At 31.5% G+C, this 15,988-nt stretch overlaps 2 protein-coding genes across 2 annotated transcripts; both read right to left on the bottom strand.

Moving 5' to 3' along the window:
• Positions 1 to 1,658: 1,658 nt before the first annotated feature.
• Positions 1,659 to 4,199, bottom strand: LOC132724177 (uncharacterized). Its single transcript, XM_060708995.1, has one exon. The coding sequence runs from the start codon at positions 3,940 to 3,942 to the stop codon at positions 2,290 to 2,292; it is 1,653 nt and encodes a 550-aa protein (XP_060564978.1). The 5' UTR covers positions 3,943 to 4,199; the 3' UTR covers positions 1,659 to 2,289.
• Positions 4,200 to 8,538: 4,339 nt separating this feature from the next.
• On the bottom strand, positions 8,539 to 15,110 carry LOC132724176 (ras-related and estrogen-regulated growth inhibitor-like protein). Its single transcript, XM_060708993.1, is given in 6 exon segments — positions 8,539 to 9,639; positions 9,641 to 9,763; positions 9,765 to 9,860; positions 10,345 to 10,421; positions 11,251 to 11,307; positions 14,764 to 15,110. Coding segments are annotated over 6 exon segments (657 nt in total). The 5' UTR covers positions 14,816 to 15,110; the 3' UTR covers positions 8,539 to 9,387.
• Positions 15,111 to 15,988: the final 878 nt, after the last annotated feature.

The following is a 15,988-nucleotide window of genomic DNA, read 5'->3' as shown; positions in this document are numbered from 1 at the left end:
ATTCAGATCACTTCAGAGAAAAAATATATATCCACCATAACTTATATATTACATATTTTTATTCAATTAGTTTCGAAAAAATAATATAGTTTGGTTATATTTTGCATATTTATCATTATATAATTTAGTGTTATATGATATTATTACAGTAAATGGATCTTATTGGAAATACGCTTTTAGCTTAATTGGCAATGCTAAGGTAAAATAAAACATATTACTAAATCTTATAATTATTTTTGTTACTTTTTTGTGTGTTTAATATGCATGTTGATATATGCGACAATATAATTGTATACACGTGTAAACTTATGTATATTTCCCAGAATAAATCGATACGATATCTTCGGCATAATTTCATGAAAACATTTCATTTTGATTTGAAAATGAAATAAGAAAAATATCGGTAACTAACCATTACAAGTGAAATATAATAAAAAAATATGTATTACTCAGAACTTCTTGAAAGTAAACGATTTAGAACATGTAGCGATGATGGTTACTGGAACTGGATGAATCTCTCTGGAGCGAATCACTATATTATTCTTGTTGTGATTACCTAAATATAAAACATACATTTTATTAAATCAGTTAATAGATCCTGTATGTTTTGCGATTGATCTTGTTAATGTGTGTATACCACACTTGCAAAAAATTATATATAAATATAATTATGTAAATAAAACAATTTTTCAAACATCGAATAATATGTAAAATGTGTACTGCAAATATTTGTGCACATTATATTTAATCAATAGATTATATGCATTTGTTTCTTATTGGAAAATTTGACTTAGAATTTATAGAAAATATATTTCTAATTACCTCCGTTCATTTACATGAAATGTTGAATTCGGTAACTTTATAAATAATGCTTATTGGAACTTACAATACTGAAAAATCTTAATTTGAGCATCATATTTATGAAATAAAACCATGAAAAAAATGTGTTACATGATCTAAAACCTTTTTTTATGACAAATTTATCCCGAAGTATTATCCTAACATTTTAAATGAAGTAGATCTAATATACAGTGTAGACTATGATAATTTAATAAGTTTTGAAATATGTAATATTGTTTATTTTAAAATGATTTCATTTATCATCTCATGACTTTATATTTCGTTATTTCAACTCTAATAAGATCTTATTCACCGACTCGAGTATTATAGTTGAGGATACGATTGCTATGCCTATATTCAGTTAAGTGCCTGCATAGTTTATATGGTACGAACATCTGTGTGCACGATTTTTCCTAATACAGTTCAGTTGTTACCATAGAGGGGAACAAATAGAAAAAAAATGGATTGTGAATTGCAAATTATTGTACAACTGTTGCTCACTACGAATTCATGGTTCTTCACATGAAAGAATCCAAAGTCTCTGTCGGGATTCGAACCCACTGCAGTGGGGAGGGGCAAGCGGTTTTAAGACAACGACCTTAACAACTCGGCCACGGACGCCTTTTTTCGAAAATAGTAGACTGCTACATGTGTATTTACCTGATACAAAATTGATTAACGGACAGTTTCTTGCGGAAAGCAGGGGGAGCACCGGAGCAACGTACGTATACCTGGCTCATAGTATGAGTATTTCTTACATGATTAACGGAGCAGACATCAACATGAGAAACGGCATAACAAATGTCATTGTTATTAGACATCAAAACAAAAAATGGGTTTCAATTAACAGTTTTATTAGAAAATATTCAATACATTTAGCCAACAAGAAATGCTTAAGAACATTTATCACAATGAACAAAATTACTTAGAAATATGTTAAGAATTCTTATGACGCAAGCATTAACAACATCCTAACATACAAAGTTAACATTATTTTCAAGATAAATGCAAACTATACACTTTATAGATGATTATATACAAACACAGCACATGTTATCGTCGAAAGGAAGTTCCTTATAAATGCATACGCTTCTATAGGTGACGTATTCCATGAACTCAGGAATAACTTTAAAATAAGTAAATGCACACTCTTTATTCGACGTTATTCATACACTCTAACTCGTAAACATTTCAAAATAGTTAATGCACACTCTCTCGGTGACGTCATCTATGCACTCTAGACTCATGGACAATATCAAAATAGTTCATGTACTCTCAAGATGACGTTATTCATACAGTCATGGATAATTTTAAATACTAAATTCTCACTCTTTAGGTTACGTAATTCATACACTGATAATAACTTCAAAATAGCATCATCTTCTTACTGCTTTGCAGTGAATTGAAGCAATCACTTATTTAGTTTATAAACTGGCACCTGATTGAGGGTCATTCCACATTGTTGATGTACTTTTTCAAAGCTATCGGTATTGGCAATTCAACCACAGCCGTGGATTTCCATTTACATGCTTGCAAAATACTTAAGCGACAAAGAACTTTTAAGTTCCAAACACTAGAAGCTCGTTTTTGCATCTCGTCTTTGCATATTTTAAAAAGCTTCCTTTGTATATCATTGGTCGGTTTCCCACCAAATTCGATCTTGCACGCGCTACTGACAGACGTCAATGTCATATTGCCAAAGAGTGTATTCACTATCTCATTAACATACTCCAATTGTGAAGCTTCGTCTGATTTCGTTATCTTTTCAAACTTTTCAGAGTGCATTAAAATTTCGTCACAAAATGTGTTTAACGGAAACTTTCCGGACTCATTTTCATTTGGATCAGAACCGTTCTGTATCAACAGCCTAAAAGTAGTGATACTGCGTTCATCCAATCCAAGTAATATAGAAACTTTCAAAAATGCATGTAAAGGATTTCCTATGAAACCATTTGGTCCGTCACCAACGCTGCCCTGTACTGAAAGATCGGCACCGTGGCGTAGTAATGTCTCCGTGCATTTGGTGACAAAACGTCTAATATTTGTGACGTCATCTTCAAAATGTCTTACTAATGTTATAACATTGTCATACAAGCAGTGGAGCGCGGACGAGTACGATAATCGTCCAAATGCTGTTTGGATGTGCAATGCTTCGTGTTCCTTCTCAAATTTGACCTCATCAAAGTTTGGATCCACTCCTGCATTCAAGAGAACAACCATGCAGGCTGCTATATATGGATACGACTTTCCGAAATCCGACGCGGGTGTATGGCTTAGTAAGCTATACAATGGATAAGTACGAAATGGAATATCAGACACCGGATTTTGTTTATACTTCAACAAAACGGAGGTAACTGTCAAAAGAGATTCATACCATTCCTTTTTAAACGATAGACTGTACGAGTATAGTACATGGTAAAGGTTCATACCACTAAAAAGTGAAGTAAGTGAAGGATTGCATCTTAAAAGAACATCTAGGCATTCTGCGTTTGCTAATTTCAAGGCAGCGCCTACTGCAGACTTAAGGTCGTCCGACGTTGTCCTTTCTTTAAGCAATAAGCGAAGAGCAGACGGCGAGTTACTGGCACATGCTGCGGATAAGTGATTTTCTGAACCAAACTCCAGTTTGGTTTTAACTGACGACACATCCAAAATAGATCTTACACACGAAGCGTGCCCACTTAGAGCGGCCACATCTAGCGGAGTCACCATACTTGTCCCGTCAGGAGAATGTAGCGGCGTCTCCGTCGGGGGATTCACCCACTTGAATTTAGATTTATTTGTAGAATAATCACGTGGTCTCTCTTGTAAAAGCATAATCACAATTGTTTTACTTCCAAAGTTTGCTGCCAGGTGTATATAAGAATGAAATTTTGGTTCGTGTGGCGGTTTAAAATGACCGAGGGCAAATATGATTCCGACGGCCTCAATGTTTTCAGACATAATTGCATGATGTAAAATATCGTAGCCATCTTTATCTGTCCACGAAAGCAACTGATCTCTGTCGCACTTTTCAAAACATCCTCTTAGTCTAAAGACATCTTCTGTAGTATTTATTTTCAAATAAAGCGTAGATTTCAAGTCGTTTATTTTCGTCGACATGACTGCGCGTACTACAATAATTTAAAACACATTGAACAGTAAAGATCTATCCCTCGATGTCTTTCAAGCGTCATTGACTACGCAATAAAACGATATATTCCAGATGTATGCAATTGCCTTTTAGCCTTAGCCAATCTCTTTAAAGTTTGCTTCAACAGTTCTGTTGATTTTTTCATTCATTGCTTGATGTGAATGATCAACATGAGTTATTCCAACTCTATTTAGAACGAAAACTATGAAAATTCCATCATCTACTCTAGATCGATAAGCGTTTATTAAACATATAACTAATCAAGCGTCTATGAATCTAAACAAGTTGACCAGAAGGATAGTTCTTTACATCACGGATTTATATTAATATATTAATGTAATACAAGAAAAGCATTGATGCAAAGCATCAAAGGGCGTCCAAGCAAGACATGCAGCAAGTGAAGATGAACTAGTAGACATATGATGACAAGATATTCTTATAAACTTTTGAATGGTTAATTGGTTTTTACCAGAAAACTTAAGAATAAACGGACGAAAGACATATCAATTTTGTTCATTATGAACTTTGATTGGCATGCAAGAGATTATAATATTACTTGTTATTTCTTTATGATCGTGATTATTAATAGCAACGGACAATCATTTATAATCCATATGTGTAACGCATGATCAACACCACACTTATGTATTGTCCCTTATTATGTTATCGCTATTAACGAAGACCCCATCTTATTAAGGTATCTGTTCACACTTATACGTTATATAGTAACAATATGACACTGGTTATATTACCATGTTGATCATGATGAGCATAATTGTTTATTATACAATAATTGTAATATCTATTTTAATATAAAAAATAAAGATTTTATGAATATTGTTTTCTTTTCTTTTTTGTGTTTTAATTATGTGCTATTTTAATACTGAGTTTTTACGTTTACTACTCTTTATTACATGCTTTTCGGTGGTTTATAGAAATATATCAGTGAAATAAAAACTGGTTATTTCACTGTTTTAAACAGTGAAATTACCAATTTGATAATTTCACTGTTTTGAATTTAAGCCCGTTACGTTGTTTTAATGAAATACCAGCGTGCACAGTACTGGTAACCAGCTTAATGACGTCACGTTGTAATAGTATTTGGTGCGCTTTTGATTTAGTACTAGGTTGAAAAGTCTTTTTAAACGTTTCTTTGCATGTAATAAAAAGAAAATTTGTTTAGTTTAGTGTAAGATTGAAATATATTTCACCTCGTGAACACCAAAAGTTCATATTTCACTCGTGGCTGCGCCACTCGTGAAATATACCTTTTGGTGCTCACTCGGTGAAATATATTCTGATCTAACACTGAACTAAACAAATATCCTCTATTTTTTATTAAAATTGTAAAATAAATTTTAAGAATTCAATTGTCATATTGACCGATAAAGACGATATTACACTAGTGTAATAACACTTTGACGTCACGCCATTTGCGCTATAAACATACTGTAGCGTTATTTAAAGCGCGCTAATGTTAGCGTTACTTATTTTATATATGTGATAAATAGAATATTATATTCGTGTAGATTCAATACTAAATTTATTGAACTCGTTGAATAAAACAAATTTATGCTCGCCAGAGGCTCACATAATATGATTTTATTCAACTCGTTCAATAAATTTAGTATTAAACCTACACTCATTCAATATCCTCTATGTGTAATGATAAATAAAAAAACCCGAAGAGCACGATTTATTGACGGAAAAAGTTATTTCATTTGAAAATGTTTGCATTGCGAAATTCCCCATTCGCTATTCATTGTAAATATCGCGACATTTCATTTTTAATTAATAATCAAGCACCCTCATACCGATCGGAATGATCGGCTTTTATTATGACCGACTAAAAGGCTCGAGAAGTTGCCGTCGCCCTTTCACAAAATCTGATTTCATTCCATAAGAGGCGCCGTGCTTTGGCGTGGACGCCAATAAATCCGTGTTTACATGTATTATTACGCAAAATAAAAAAAATAATAAAATAACATAAATATTTAAGTCTTACCATGCACAGCATGTACCGTAACTCATGAATATGAAAGGGGACATGGATTCCATGCACAGCATGTACCGTAACTCATGAATATGTAGGGGGACATGGATTCTGTATTTATATCATATTAAAAACATCTGCAGTGATGCTTTAAGTCGACTCGATCTATATTTGCTTTAAGCAGAGACATAGATATCTATGTCTCTGCTTTAAGTTACAAAGATTTTGAACTGCTTTAATGGTTATTTTATGATTTTATATTTTCATTATCAACGGGTGTAACTGTCAGCCTATATGTATATATCCCGAGGCACCACCACAACCGTGTAGTATTATATTATCCTTATTTTAAATTATTAATTTTGAATAAGTGTATAGAGCTATATATCTGATGCAGAAAAATAATATGTGAATGCTTCCAAAATGCTTGTATGAAATAAATATGGTAATTTATTGCCTTAAAGCGAATGGCGCATGCACAAAATTGCTAAACGGATTTACTCTACTTAGAATAGCAATATAATATTTTGTTCCGGAACATTTTATACTATTTACATACGAATACATTATTCATGTGCATTAAATAACAGAGACATTCTATGTTACAACTTTTTCGGGAATCAACCATATAATAATAGAACCAATATAATTTTACTGTTGATAAATTTCACTAAAATATTTCATAAGATATAGATTAATACGCTTTAACGCCCTTAGAATATATTATATATACTAAGGGAATTGATCTTTCAGGTGAACACCCTTACACTAAATATTTTTCATAAATACTTGAATAGTGATCATCAAGAAAACATTCTTACAATTTTTTTATTAAAGCAAGGGAACCACTTTCGCCCATACTTTTTATATTGTTCGTGAATGATGTTACCGTAAACCTTGATTTTAATGCGCTATCAGAAGCAGATTTAAATTATCTGAATATTTATATGTTACTATTTGCAGACGATATGGTGGTATTTACTACAAATGCACAAAGTCTCCAAGCGCAGCTAGATACATGTAGTTTATATGTATATTCTGTTAAATGGAGTCTGAAAATAAATGTTAAAAAAAAAACAAATATTTGTGTATTTAGAAAAAGAAAAACAAAAATTGATAATAATTGGTTTATCAATGGTGAGAAAATAGAAGTTGTAGAAACATTTTGTTACCTTGGAGTTAACTTTAAGAATAATGGGTCTATGACGGATGCAATGATGTAAACAGCCTGTATTCAATCTTCTCAAGAATAAAGTTTGATGATAAGACTAAACTGTTGCTCTTTGACAGGATGGTTGAACCAATACTACTATATTGTGCTGAAGTCTTTGGTATTTACAATACAGATGTTCTAGATAGAATTCAAATGAAGTTCTGGGTGTTAAAATGTCTACACCAAATATGGCTGTACTTGGAGAATTGAGAAGATATCCGATAAAGAGAGAGTTTTGAACTATTGGATGAAAATAAACAGAAATAAAAGTTCGCTTATTTATGATATTTTTCAACTGCAATATCAAGAAACATACAATCAAAATTGCATATTTTGGGCAAAACATGTTAAATCTCTTCTATATTCTCTCGGGTACGGCTATATTTGGTACAATTTCAACGATGATATTTCTATGAGTATCTTCAAATGCAGATTAAGAGATCAGTTAAAGCAAAAACGGAGTGGTTCTATTCGTAATATGCCTAAACTTGATTATTATGTGAAATATAAAAAAGAATTTGGTTATGAAAAATATCTTGATTTTATTGAAAATGACTATTTGAGAAAAACTATTTACTTGTTTCAGATTATCAGCGCACTCGCTAGCTATCGAAACTGGGAGATATATAGGAACTGATAGAATAAATAGAATTTGTAGATAATTGCAATTGTAATGTAATTGAGTCAGAGTACCAATTTCTAATGACCTGTCAAAAATATTCAAATATTCGTACCAAAATATATCCCACTATTTCGTACCCAAAAAATTTTTTTATTCAAACCGTTGATGGGCAAATAAAAAAGAAAATTATTAAATATGGAAAATTTAAAAAGAAATTTAACTGAAAAAAACGATTTTTAAAAAGTACATTTTTTTCTGATCACTTAATATTTTTAGATTTTTTTTGTTTAAATTTTTTCACGAAAATTGATTTTTTTGTTTTTTTTAAGTATTTTTTTCTGTTCATTAGCCAAAGGCAAGTTTTTGTCGATATTTGCTAATAAAAGTTGTTGTTGTTGTTGTTTGTACTAAAAATGAATATGTTTATACTTAATTAGAAACCATTATTTGGAACACATTTGCGTTAAATATATACATTAATACTTGAACAGTGATCATTCAAGATCTTTGGAGAATAATTTAATTTGTCTGGAATTTTGTTGTTGTTGTTGTTGTTTTGTTGAAGGCATTGAAGATTGGCAACTTCTCGAACATTTCCCTCAAACTTCGGTTAAAGATTATCGGTAAATAGCAAGGTGTTCCAAATGGAAGTTTGGCATTATGTTTAAAGACCATGCAATGTACAAGTACAAGAACACAACAAATATATAATTTATAATACATGTACTTTAATTCACTACATATATTACACGCAAGCAATACATGAGAGTTTTTATCAACAATATCACAGACAAAATTCATAATACTTTAATTGAAAAAAAAAGAAAATAAATGATTACAGGTAATAAAATGTTAATGATCCGGGAAGAATCTGGCATACTGTAAAACTTGCTAAATAGTTTACACTAGCACGTGTACTCACATACAACACGTGCAAATGAATTAAAATGCTTTTTTTTTTCATTTTTTGGCTAAGAAATCATGTTTGAATTTTAATGAAACATACAGTAAAAGGGAGAAGATACACTTATGTTATATAATTATGATTTTCAATCATTAGCCTGTATAATTACAGATTTTTAAAAGAGAAAAAACAAGAAATCTAACATGGGTCCTGCTCAATATACGAAGTTTGAATTGAAGTGAGTTCATGCCCATCCAAGTGTAAATATTTTGTCAAGTTTTTTTATAGCAATTATTTTAAACATATCAAGGTTTATACAGATAACGATTTGTAACGATATGAAGACCTATTAAATAACTTGTGTGCAAATTTCAGATCATTCGCTCAAAATTACCTTAAATTGAAAAGGGTATATACGCTTTTAAGTTAAGTTTAAGTTTTGATTTTTAAATTAATTCTGAATATATTCCTTTGTTGCCGTTTTTAAATGTATCGAGTTTATGTGTCACAGTTGGTCTATGTAAGATTTTTGACCTTAGTGGAAAACCTTTAATTCACATACTTCTGCTGCTTATTTCGAGCTTTAATTTAAGCATTTAACAAAAGCTTGTTTTCGGAACAGTGTAGACAATAAAGGTGCCCGATTCATTTTGAACAACTTCCTTAGATAAGAATGATACATTCAGATTGACAAAGCGAAATCAGGAACAACATCACAAGACGGTCGTTTCTTTTCCAAGTCAGTTTCTTTCTTTCCAAATATAGAAACGAGTTTTTTCGAAACTGTCATCAGGGAGCTCCTCCGCCGCCGTAATATCGTTGATCTTTGTTGTTGAGTTATTTTTGCATCTCTTAATAATGCCTGATAAGCAATGCTGATTGGCATAAACACATCAGCTGCCGAAACCTCGTAAAACTGGCAGCCATATTCTAGCGGCGAGCTCGTGGCCTACATCTACACCAACTTCTCGTCTGTGTTCGAGATCTCGTTTGTTAGCGAGAAGCAGCATTGGAACGATGAATGGCGATTTCATCTTGTGAAGAGAGTGAATAATTGTGTCGAGCTACTTCAAATGTCTCTTTTACACAAATATCATAAATCACTATAAATCCATCTGCCCATTGTACATGAGACTCGGACGGATTATTTTTTCCCTGAAACAGTGAATAAGCATGATTGATTGGTTGATTGATTGATTGATTGATTGGCTGATTGACTGACTGACAAAATGACTGACAAACTGATTGATTGATTGATTGAGTGAGTGAGTGAGTGAGTGAGTGAGTGAGTTGGTGAGTGAGTCAGTCAGTCAGTCAGTCAGTCAGTCAGTCAGTGATAATATTATTATGATGTTGTTTGTCAGAAAAAAGGCATCGTGCTCACCGTCAAATACATTGTCAATACATTGCCATTTGAGTAAAATATGAACAAGTAAAAGAGAAAATTTACCGCCGAAACAAAAGGATGTTAATACTGCCAGTTTAGTAGAAATGTAATACAGTACAAAACGGACATATTTTGCTATTTGAATAAAAACAGGAAATATATTGCCCGTTTAAGTAAATAAGGAACAAAAAAGTATTGCAATATTATTTTTTCAATTTGAGTAAAACAAGAGTAATCAAAAATAAGCCATACACTTCGACTACATGTATCCAATATTTCGATATCTGTAAGATAATCTTCTTGTTTGATGCTGGATCTGTACAACAAATCTGAAAATACAAGATACAGAATAAATACAGTCACGACTCAGTATACATAATAACTCACCTTTGTGACACACTTTCCATGTCCTATTTTATTTAATTAATTGCATGCTTGGTGGTTATATTATATCATTTTTATAATGCAAATAAATTTCTCGAATTTTGATTGGCTTACAAGCTGTGTCGTATCATATGCACATGTATAAAACTAGATTGTTTAAGCCAAATATCTCCATTCAAATATCATAATTTCACTTATATAGTTGAAAGTTACACCGCAATGACGACTATATACTTTATTAAATCACTTTCTGATTTCCAGGGCTGACTTAGTTTAGATTAAACTTGTTTTTATTTTTGCTAGATTGCGACACGAAGTTATTGCACTTTCTAGTCCGCTTCCTGGAATTAACCAGTACTGCTGTCATTTGAGGAATCATGATCGTTACCCGAGTAGGGCTCGAACCCATGTTACCTTTCTTGAGAGGCACTGGCGCACTCCGCCGGCTTGATTTCCCCAATTTCATAATGGACCGTTCAAAAAATGGACGCTGGGAAAGTCCATTTAAGAAATTGTGCAGGTTAAGAGTACCCAGTACAGGGTAGATAGTTCAGATATTCTTGTACAGAATATACATGTACAGAGTTCATAGAACATGCTTACGATGGTACCGTAATTTAAGCGTGATGTACAACCAATACGAAAATTTGTAACCAGAGGGTTGAAAAGAAAAATATTTATTCATTAAGGTTTCTTTCTGACTTTAAGTAATAAGATCTTGTTAAGTATAAACATAACTATGTAATGAAGTTTTAATATTTAATTTTATATTACCTATATCCGAATTATATTCACCAATGAAACGTTTTGTCAAGAATCGCACTGTGACCGCTGAAAAAATAAAAAGAGACAGCATTATAAAGAGGATATTCATTTTTTTTTTCTCTCTAAATATTTCCATCTAGTGGTATGAAAATAAACATCATGACTGGCGGTGAAATATGATAATTTTCATACCACAAGATGAAAATATATCCTCTATTTATAGACAATCTTGAATTTTCTGTTTATTATATACATTTTTTTTTTATTTTGAAGTTTCAATTTGAAAAAAAAAATCCGTTAAATTTTTTGTACTGGCAAAATTTAGAAGAAAGTAGTCCAGCAAGACACCAGTGAAAATGCGTAAGTTATGTTTCGCTGCAGTGAAAATAAATTTTTACATCAATATTTCAATTATATGTATGTTATAAAAATTATTCTGACGTTTTTTATCTATAATTATTGAGCCTGAATTATCTAGAAAGCATCGAGTAAAACTATAAAATATATGTATTTGAAATGAAACTACAACGGATCTATTGTAGATTGTACATTTAACAACACAATGGTTTTCGTATATCAACATTCTATCAAGTTTACCATCATCTATTGAAAAAATCTCTACAAAAAAATCTACAAAACATACAAACAAGAATTATGTAAACACTTTGTCAACTATTTATATATACTTACAGAATGTTTGCTAATACATATTTTTCTATTTATGAACATAAGCATTTAAGAAAAGAAATAAGAAAATACAATTAAGTCAAACGGTAAACATTAACTCAATTTTGGTCGGCTTATTTACAAGTCCATAGATCAATATTTGTACAAATCAATTAATCAAGTCAATAATAATATTGTGTCCCATGGGGGATACGCAGTTTTGATAAGTTGGATTAAAGTTTTAGACAGTCTTAGCTATCATGATAACATTATATAATTACGGAAGTTAATGAGGTTATAATACTTTATAACAGCTGTCCTATCTCCAACTATCAGCGTTCAAGTAGACGCAGAATATCTGAAATGCCGCAGAATATACAAACTTATCACTTTTCAAATGAAATTTTAATTAACGAGCCGGTGTGAAGATATGATGATGTTTTATGCTTGTATATTTTTTCAACATTTTGAGATAAAGTTTAAGTTGTGGGCTCTAGATATGTTAGAATATACATGAATTTCTTATTACAGTTACGACACACCAAAAACAACATTTTTTTTTATTTGGGGAACTTGCTAAAGATAATTTAAGATATTTTCGAAGCACCAATTGAATAAATGAGTGTCATTTGATAATTCAAAACATGAATTGATTAAAATCACATTAATCACGCAGTTATACCCCAATCCGAGGAGAACTACAGAAAATATCACGGGAAATGAGTGTTTGATATATTCCGGTTGTTCTCGTACTAGTTACACAGTTAATACGTTTTTTGTTCTTTTTGTCCTTTTTTGGGGGGGAGGGGGTGTTGGGGGTGCACAAAAGGAAGCCCGTGGAGTCCGCTTATAACCGTCTAATTGTTCGTAGCAGGCACACGCTGAACGTTTGTCCAAAATCAAAGACTACAATATTCGCACTGCTATATCTATAAGTCAGCAGGTATAAACCATGTCGATGTTAGAATTGTTTGATTGTTTATTTTCCTTCTTAACCTTAATTGTGAAAATATACTCCGTTCACCTATTGTTAAAAAACATTAAGCTTGTGTGGAATTTCGCAAATACTGCACATTTTTTCTGGAGATTTGTTTTCTTTGGCGCCTTCATATATGATGTAATTTACTTTTTCCGGAAACGCAAATCTTTCACCGATTCAATATAACTGAAAAAGATTCACAGGTTCCGCCCTGCTATTATCAACGTTACTCATACTCTATATCTTATTTTAGCGTCAATAAAATTATAACTGATCAACTTAAGTATCTGATGAAGTGTCTATTTGACAAAAATGGCGATATTATTCTGACAATCATTACACTTACACACACACATGACCTTACATCCATTCATGATTAAATTGTATTCAGAATAAAATTTTTGAAATAATTTACAAAAGACATTTAACACTGGAAGTTACAGGCAATCAGATAAAACATTCTTTTACTTTGTAACATACTAAAATATTACCTTTTATCCACAAATTATGCACTTTTTCTGTACTTAAGAAACTTTGTTATGATAATTATACAAAGGTTAATACATGTACTTTTATTTCCTCCATTTTTTTTGAAAGCAAAACACATTATTTAGCAAGTATACAGAGGTACGGTTTGAAATAAGAAGAAAACTTAATTGTGCGCCGCAGAACGTTGTAAAAAATTGGATGTTGGAATGAACCAATGCATTCTATATGCAAATATTGCAGTCTTACTATAAAATATTGAATAACTTGTCTATAAACAAAATTTATATCGAACAAAATACAATGTTAATGCCAAATTTGAAGCCTGGGTGATTTCGAATCAAAGAAACATAAAATACTTTGAATCGGAATGGAATCAAAGATAAAAAAAACACCCTTCAATATTGTATTGAATACACATACATGTATAATGAAAGAAATCTATAGTTACTATTGCTTCTTGTAAAATGATTTATATCTAACACACACAATCAAATTCTTCGGTTTTTATGGGATTATTATCACTTATAAATGAGCACATTTAAGTGTATTTAAATTGATTTTCATTTTGAAAAAGAAAAATTGCCAAATCCTTTTAAAATGTAAAGTTAATACGACTAAAACATATGTTTACACTCACATTTTATCAATTTAAATATACATGTACCTTTCGCACACAATTTTATATGATGTTTCATTTATTGTATATTATTCTTTGAATTACCCCCCTTTATTCTACCCATTAACAGAACCAAATTCTTTTATAAACTATTGAAAGATGAAACAAAGTTTGCCAGTGAATGATAAATTTTAAGTATGTCCAATGACTTTTGGAGGGCACTGTATACCTCTTATAATCAAATTCATTCTTTAATATATACTCTTATAATGTATAGCTAATTTACTTTTAGTTTAAATATATAATTTTAAGCTATTTAAAATCACTTAAATTAAGTTCTCCCCTTAGAGATAACAATTCCTGATGCCCTAAATAAGCAGGGTCGTGACCCGAGCAGGGCTCCAACTCACTAAACCACGATCTTCGGGTTGAGCAGCAGACACCTTAACCACTAGGCACCAGCTTCTTCATAAAAGCATAGTTTCATAAGTACATTTTATTTAATTAATTAGACTTACATCGAAAAGTCCTTGATAAGCAATGACAACAATATGAAATCAGACTGTAATTTACATTTCTCAAATCATAAACACAAAGATAATTTCTTATTCTCGTGAACAGACCATACTTGAGAGAAATCAAATCAGATCTTTGAATTTATCAATTCCTTTTCCAGGGAACGATTTTATTTCAATTATAATGTTACACGTGCAACAAAATATAAAACACATAATGCAGAAATACAAAAAGGAAAAGTAACCCAATATCTTACCTGATTTCCCAACATTTTTGTCCCCGAAAACCGCAATACGCAAGGATGTCATGCTTCCATATTTTCGACAGAATCATCACATTACGGAAGATATTTCATACGGACAGATAAGCTGTAACATTTAACAACAGCTAAAGCCGGGATCAAATTTTATCCAGATAGGAAATACAGTCCGTAACGGTATTAAATTTTCAAACCTTATGAATTTGACTATATTTACTAAATTTCAATATTCTCCAATATCACAATATCGCATGTCGAGTATTACAGCGTCTATATTAGCTTTTAAGCAAACAGAGGTATGTTTACAATCTCTTATTAATCTGTGGACGTAGCTAGCGAATGCATTACAAAGATTTATTGTGTTATCTGGGGGCCAGGTTAAATACGTATTTCATTTAATAGAAGAAATCTATTAAAAGGGTCATGATTTAACTCAGTGGGGTTTTATATAGAGACACTTCATTTGAGCCGTGTCACGACAAAACCAACATAATGGGTTTGCGACCAGCATAGATCCAGACCAGCCTGCGCATCCGCGCAGTCTGATCAGGATCCATGCTGTTCGCTATCAGTTTCTATACTTGTAATAGGGTTTGTAAGCGAACAACATTGATCCTGCGGATGCGCAGGCTGGTCTGGATCCATGCTGGTCGCAAACCTATTATGTTGGTTTTGTCATGACGCGGCTCATTTGATCTGTTATGTTATCTACATGTACGTTGCAGAAAATCAGTCAAGTGCTAATGATCAGCACCAGCGCACAAACTGCAAAACACACACACACGTGTACACAAAAGAAAACAAAAAAAACGTACTTCTTTCTTTAAAAAAAAAAAGCACATCAAAGTTGCATTTGCAGGTTTTCAGGACATTGTTAACGAATACTGAATTTTATTCAGCATTAAACATGTTCAAACAATGTTTATAGCCTATACAAATTCTATTGTACAGTGTGAACGAAAAACAAAGAAGAAAAGAAAAGCAAACAACAAAATGCATTTTTTACATAATAAATTATACAGTTATCAGAAGAGATTGTTTAATGAAACATTATTATCATGATTATGTAATGTCGAATAAACATGTAAATGTATCATTACATATATATAACCTTATTGAAATATTAACAATATTTGCGTGATTCTAATGAAAAAAAAATGAGAAAAAAATCTTTCTTTATTTGCAATGTAAACAAATTTAGCTAAATTGAATATTTTTTTGT

Source organism: Ruditapes philippinarum, unplaced genomic scaffold, assembly GCF_026571515.1.
Source record: "Ruditapes philippinarum isolate M1 unplaced genomic scaffold, ASM2657151v2 ctg4433_1_1_1_1, whole genome shotgun sequence".
Lineage (NCBI taxonomy): Eukaryota > Metazoa > Mollusca > Bivalvia > Venerida > Veneridae > Ruditapes > Ruditapes philippinarum.
The sequence above is the reverse complement of the archived record's forward strand: the minus strand, read 5'-3'. Positions and strand labels throughout refer to the sequence as shown.

Excerpts from the sequence above, each read along its gene's own strand:
- LOC132724177 (XM_060708995.1), bottom strand. The coding sequence starts at position 3,942 with ATGTCGACGAAAATAAACGACTTGAAATCTACGCTTTATTTGAAAATA.